Here is a 7,218-nt window from a genome sequence, read left to right on the forward strand (position 1 = left end):
CATTGAAGGCTGCAAAAGGATTCCTGACCAAGTATTGAGTGCATAACTGAACATAATTATTTGAAGGTTGACTTTTTTGGTATTAAAACACATTTCTTTTATTGTCAGATGAAATATGCTAATTTTTTGAGACAGGGATTTTGGGTTTTCATGAGCTGTATGCCAAAATCATCAGTATTAAAACAATAAAAGACCTGAAATATTTCAGTTGGTGTGCAATGAATCTAAAATATATGACAGTTTAATTTTTATCACAGCATGCTAATTTTTTTAGAAGGACCTGTATTTAAGCATACCTGAGATGTGAAAAATGTGAACCCTGCTTCCTATGGTTGCTGTTAAAGAGAAATTTATTTTATTCACTCCTGCCAGGTTAGTGGTTATCATCAAGTTAAAAGACAAAAGCACATTTGAGGACAGATTCTCACATTATTGTGTCAGGAAACTGGTTTCAGCAGAAAATGTAATAAAATAAAGAAATAAAGTTCAGGAGGTTATTGCAACTGACATTGACTAAGTAAATAAGGAAGATATCCTGTACAAGTACTGCTCTAAACAAATACAACACTATACTGCTGGTCAGTAAAAAAATACCCATATCCTTTAACTTCTCCACCTTTTGTACAATTAGAACCTCTAACTTGAGTCTTTTATTGGTGTTTTATCTGATACAATACATAGCTGTATTTTACTGTAAAGTTTAAGAACAGTGTTTTTGTGTGTAAGCATGCATTTGTGTTCCACACCCTGAGGTAATATAGAACCACCTACCATTACAGCCTGTGGTCTAAAGAGGTGTGTCTTTGCCAGCTTTGCACTTTAATTTTTTTGTTAATTTTTCTTTGCAAACAAGTTTTCAGTTACATTGAAAGGAGCATATATGTAAATGTCAAGTTTTAAGTTTGCCAGATTTTCGGTTTGTTTCAAGTGGGGACTTTGACTGGGCCGCTTCAACACATGAGGTTTGTGGTTTTAAAAAATGGAAAATTCAAATGGAATGAATACTTTAATAAGGTTCTATATAACAGCTCTTACACCATCAGTGTGACACAAATTAAAGGGAACATTCACAAGATCTGTCGTTTCTAAGTTTTAAATGCACTTAAATTGATAAGGACCACCCCAGGCACCATGCTGCCTCAATCTGCATATTGAGGCAGCATTTGATGAAACATACAGAAGAGATCTGGAGTGTACTATACTGCACTATAAGTGAATAATACAGACTCATATTCGTTTCACTGTAACCATCTCTGGAAGCAATGAAACACAAGTTGAGAGCAGCTGCAATCATCTCCCATGTCTTTGTGTTCACCACTGGATCTTTGACCTTCCAGAAAAAACTTTGGGATGGAAACTAAGGTGTGAGTCTGACATATGATGTTGGTATGTAGCCCTCCTGTCCACTGGCTCTGAGGACTCTCATCCATCCATCTCCTTTATCCTCCTCCATGACACTCAGCAGCTCCCCTTCAGTAATAGAAATGGTGCCCTCGCTGTTGCCTGTACGCCAGAACACATCAGATGAAGAAACATGGAGAGCAGATTTATTCTAACAGAAGCTCAACAGGTAAATCACAAATGTACCTGCGAAGGTGTAGAGAGCAGTGCATTGACCAACGGGACTTTCGATGTCATCAAACTCGTCATCAAACTCTGCGTAGACGTTGGATAATGAGTTCTGTGTGGCTGTTATGCTGGAGGAGAACAAAACGAGATTCACATGATGTTTTCCTGTTCAATAAAGTTCTGCAAATTCATAACAGTGACCCACGAGGTAGAAATCACAAGTAAAAAAGAAAACTCTCCTTTGTTGTAGTTTATTTTGTCTCTATGATTAGTTAAGATAAGCAGTGAAATTACCAAAATGTTCCCTTTTTGTGACACTAGCAGCCTTTATTCTGTTAAAAGTCAGAAAATGTGAGGAGAGAGAAGAGGGAAAGAGAAAAGGAAATAATCCCTTCCTTCTATATATCAGTCCACTCTGCCTGCATGCCACCACCATATGTTCCTTTTCTTGACTTGCAGGTTGGCATTATGTTTGTCATAAATAGTTATATAAAAAAAACTTGTAATATTATTTGTAAATATTCAGTTACACTAAAGTTAAACTCAGCTAAAACTCTTAAGGGTTCCACTGTGGTGAAAGTGCAATAATTGTTTCCATGTGTCCAGGAGGACAGTAACCAAAGTCTTTGCTTTCTTACAATTTTTCCTTTTTTGTCAAACCACAAATGAACTTAACGTCTGCATCCCCACAAAAAGGTTCTGATAGATTTAGACTCAGAACATTTTGACCAGCAGTATGTCACAGAGACATAGTTTTTTGTCATTTCAATAGTTTAATTGTTTAAAAATGCCAAAAAGAAAAAAAAAGCTGAATTTGACAGACAAAAACTAATAGTGATTACCAAAGACATTTTGGCTGCAGACTTTGAAAATTGTAGTTAATCCACACTTTTACCAATTTCCTAAATATGTGACCTGATTCAATCAAACTGTTTTTCTGTAGCAGATATTTTTTGTGGCTGTTTCTCCATCTTTAACCCAACATGGCACAAGATGACACCAAGGTTCAACAGAAAAGAAGTGAAAAGAGAGACAAATAAAGAAAAGTGTGAAAGACGGCCTGGTTGACAAAATTCAACCAAGCTTTCACTATAAAGCCTGGCTTTCTAGTGAACAACAGAAGTACTGCAGATCCTAAATAATCCCGTAAATGCAGGTCTTACCCAGACTGACTGTTATTGTTGGTGGTATTGTGTGAGGCGTCTTCTCCACCCACTGCCTCTGATAACCACATCTGGGAGGAATGGACAAGTCAAATGTTTAAACTCACACAGTGTGTTGTACATATGCATATCTGCGCATTGTGTAATAACCTCATATTTAGCCATTTCCCCCCTCAGGCGGCCGATGTTCTGACTTGTCTGTGTGATTTGGGGCTCCAGACTGGAGGGGTCGCCCATCTGTGGATTCTGCTCATACACACCCCTCATCTTCTCCAGAGCCTCGCTGAGGTCAGACAGACAGACAGACAGACAGACAGACAGACAGACAGACAGACAGACAGACAGACAGACAGACAGACAGACAGACAGACAGACAGACAGACANAGACAGACAGACAGACAGACAGACAGACAGACAGACAGACAGACAGACAGACAGACAGACAGACAGACAGACAGACAGACAGACAGACAGACAGAGGTGTTAATGCTGGGGAATGGTCTTCTTCTAGTAAGGAAGTGTTGTGTCCTGGGTTGTTTTTGAGGTTTGATTATTCTGTGTTCCTTAGTCTTTCTTTTTTATTACATCCGTCTTGTTTCTGTTTTACTTTAGTTCAGCCCTTTAGTGATTCTAGTTCATCATGTTTACTTCTTGTGTCCAGTTATTCTTTGTTACTCTAGTTTAATTATGTTTTTTAGGCCTAGTTATTCTTTACTGTTAGATTTATTTCCTGGTGTACTCTCCTTCGCCCACTGTGCCATTTTCTCTCTCTCCTAACCCCTGGAACGTATTAGCTCATCAGACCAGGTCTTTTGTTCCAGTATTTTAATGCTTCTCCTGCTCACACTCCTTTGCTTCCCGTCTCTTTGCTTAGGAAGAGATGGAATGCAAGGGGGAAAACTCCAAGGTTTTTTCCCTTGGATTTTTGTTTTATTTTTTTTGCTCTGCTCTGGCTCCCTGTGTTCTCCCTTGTTTTTTAAAGTTCTGATCATCATTTTTTCATTAAAATATTCCTCATCTAAGCTGCTTCTGCCTCTCTGCATTTGGGCCCACATCAAACACACTTATGTTGACAGGAAGCCTCTTTCGGTGGTGGAATTTCTGATAAGAATCTGAATAATGGGAAATGTTCAGAGGACATGTTGTTTAACAGAGCATTGCCCTGATAAGGAAGCATATCTCTAAGATTTCCCACTGAACAAAGCTTGGTTTTACTTTCACTTTGTTTCCAAGTTACAGAAGCTAGCAACTCTCAGTTTTACCCTGAGTCCTGTTCCTTGGTCAGTTCTTTGGTGATGTCATCAATCTTTGCCTGCAGCTTCTTCTTCCTCTGTTCTGGAGGGAGGTGGGAGAAATCCTCTGCAGGAGGAGACTGCACAAACAAACAGTGCATCAATGCAGATGACTATGACAAATGATCAGAGCATAATGAACATTCCCTGGTAAAAGTATCCACATCCCTTCAACTTTTCCACAGTTAGTCATATTACAGCCACACATCTTAGATTTTGTGTCATAGACCAATGAAAAGTAGGGCATAACTAATGTCTGCCAGTCAGCATTGACTCATACTATTACATCTGTGAGTCAGTATTTTATAGAATGTCTTAGAGCAGTTACAGCTGCATACCAAGTCTTTCCATGTATGTCTGAAGGCTGAAATTTTGGCCTCTTGTTCTCTTTAGTGTGATAGTGAGAGTCTATGAGAATCAAGTTTCGAGTTTTGCCACAGATTCTAAGTTAAGATTTAGGTCTGGTCTTTGACTGGACCATTCTGAAAAAAAACACAGACCATGGTAAGTCTGGTTGCATGGTTAGGGTATTTGTCTTGCTGGAAGAACGAATGCTTTCAGACTGTAACAACATATTTTGTTGTAGGAATGCCTCTAAACCCTCACCAGCTCTGCTGTCCATGCTGAACAAAAGAAGCCCGGCAGCATGCTGCCAGCATTCAGCGTGGTGCGTTCAGAGTGATCCGCAGTGTTCATTTTTATAACACAAATCATTTTGAATGAAGGCCAAATTCTTCCTGTTTGCACTGTTCCCTACATCTGGTAGACATCAAACATTTTTTTCTTGCATCTCTCCAATAAAGGACAGATTATCACCGTTTATAAGTATTGTGATCCTTGTCTCCTGCCTAAGCTGTGAATCTCTGCAGCTCGTTGAGAGTTATTATGGACCTCAGGACTGCTTAGTGCTCTCGTTGCTCCTCAGCCTGGGTGAATGACCGTGTCTTAAACTTTGTGCTATAATCTTAATATTTTCAGATGATGTATTGAACAGTGCTTTGTAAAATATTCAACTCTTAGATACTGTTCACAGTGTTTAGAATTCCCGTCTTGCTTCAGCACACTTGCTTCCTATTGATGGCTGATTAACAGGTTTTTGCTTCACAGCAATCATGTGAACCAAGTGTGTTGAAGAAGGGAAACACCTAAGGCATGTAGGGCGAAGTGCCTCCAGGACCAGGTTGGGACATCCTGAGGTAATCTAACAACTTCTGCCCTGGATCTCTGTTCATGGGTCGTCGTGATGCTGGATGTTCACTAATGTTCTGTAACGAACCTCTGAGATCTTCAAAGAGCAGCTACGTTCCTACGGCAAGTCTAGGAAATGACTTCTAGAGCCAAGTGGTTGGACTGGATTTGATTTAGGCATATCGGAGTAAAGGAGTCTGTATCATCTTGCTTCCTGTTCGGAATCCAAATGAAACTCAGTGAAGTCTGTGTTTGTAATGCAGCCAAACTTGAAAAAGTCGAAGAGGTGATGCTTACTTTAAAAAGTGGAAGGAGAAAACAGTTCGTCAAGCTTCAAATAGAGCAAAAAATAAAAAAAATAATAACGAGGAAACCGAATATGTAAAGAAATGAAGGATTCATACGAGGTGAGAACTACATCCCCTCCTACAATATTAACCCAGACAAAAATAGTAAATTGTAGCTCTGCAGTGATTTGGTCTGGTTCAGATTGAACCACCTGTGATGCCATACAAGGATAAATAAAAATTATGCAAGGGAATGTCAAGGTCTTTTTTACGATGCCTTTATGGCAAATGTTTAGACTGACATAAAAGAGGATGTTATTTTATTATTTTTTTTTATTATAAACTTATTTTATAGATTCTACTTGCTTTAGTCTAACTTTGTTAAGACTTTAGATTAAAAACAAGCATTGCCCTCAGATACTTGAACAACAATAATGTTTTTCCATATATTTTCATTTACTTAGATCTTAATTGGAGATTTAAACAATATTTGCTCATAGTCTACATTTACAATCAAACGGTCCAATGAAAGTTTCATAAAGAACATGATGACTCTGTCTTAGGCGCAGCTTGAATGGTGGCGGCTGAGTTTGTGCCCTTGAAGAATTTTGATGAAAAATGCTGTAACATTCGAACATCAAAGGCTCAGACAGAAACTTCCTACACAGCAAAGTATTCCCAAAACAACTGCTGACACAAGCAGCGTTCTGTGAGTGTTCAAAAGAGCGGCAAGCTGTGTGGAGCTCATGTCTTTCTATAAATGCACCTTAGGTTTTAAGCAGCATAATAAATCGATTTTCTTATATTTCTTGACGTTTTACATTGTAAATAATGAGCAAATATGTAAGAAAAGTAATGTTTGGACAGAAGTACTGAAAATAATACTAAGGCTATGTATATTTGATCTAAAGGATATAAATTACAAAGAATTGGACATCACTCTGTTTATTATGCCATCACAGGTCACCAGAGATCCCTGAACAAAATCCAAGCAAACATTTCCCAAATTAAACTCACTTTGGTTATTTTAATTAAACAGTAACTCCATCTAGATAAGTAAACCTGCACTCACAGGATGACAGCAGGGATTTTCATCAGAACATAATAATAAAAGGGGTTCAATAAAAGTGGATCAGCCAGATAGTTTGGATCTTTAAAATTTGGATTTTGTGACATAGCTACTGTCAGCAGTCAGTAGAAACGGTTTGTAGAAACAGAAATCAAATCAAGTAGAAATCAAACCAAATGCTTGTCAGACTGGGATGAGTTGCAAATAGGATTTCTAACATTTCTAACAAACATCAACATGAAGCAGTTTGTGGTTCTGCAGGTCTGATCCTCACTACTCATTGTTGGCTCTCAGTGGGGACACTGGGACTGTCTGCAGATCTCCAGCCTCTCTCACAACAACCTGAGATGAGCTCTGTATTCTGACGACTTTCTGTCAGGAGCAGCATTCACTTCTCATTAATCTGAGTCACAGGTAAGGGTACCCATCACACATGAAGTGGATCAGATTGGAAATGCTTTCAACCAGTCTTCTAACCATTCTAAAACTAATGAATTTTTATTAAACTCATTGGTATCCTTAAGCTTACGAGGTCTTGAATAAGTGGGTCTTTGTAAACAAACTTTTCACTTGTAGCCTAATAAGCCCCCCACTCCATCACTAACAGTGGACACAATAAATAGATGATCAGTAAAGATTTACAGTTTTA

General features: G+C 38.5%; 1 protein-coding gene across 1 annotated transcript in view; it reads right to left on the bottom strand.

Moving 5' to 3' along the window:
* Window positions 1-332: 332 nt before the first annotated feature.
* Window positions 333-7,218, bottom strand: part of trip10b (thyroid hormone receptor interactor 10b) — a 22,743-nt gene continuing 15,857 nt past the window's right edge. Inside the window, exons 10-14 of the mRNA XM_008404637.2 lie at window positions 3,996-4,105; window positions 2,883-3,015; window positions 2,733-2,803; window positions 1,588-1,697; window positions 333-1,503 (exon numbers count right to left, since the gene is read on the bottom strand). Of these exons, the coding sequence (XP_008402859.1) occupies window positions 1,358-1,503; window positions 1,588-1,697; window positions 2,733-2,803; window positions 2,883-3,015; window positions 3,996-4,105 (570 nt within the window). The 3' untranslated portion in view covers window positions 333-1,357. The remainder of the gene's footprint in view (window positions 1,504-1,587; window positions 1,698-2,732; window positions 2,804-2,882; window positions 3,016-3,995; window positions 4,106-7,218) is intronic.

The sequence above is a fragment of the Poecilia reticulata genome, linkage group LG1, assembly GCF_000633615.1.
Source record: "Poecilia reticulata strain Guanapo linkage group LG1, Guppy_female_1.0+MT, whole genome shotgun sequence".
NCBI classification, from domain to species: domain Eukaryota; kingdom Metazoa; phylum Chordata; class Actinopteri; order Cyprinodontiformes; family Poeciliidae; genus Poecilia; species Poecilia reticulata.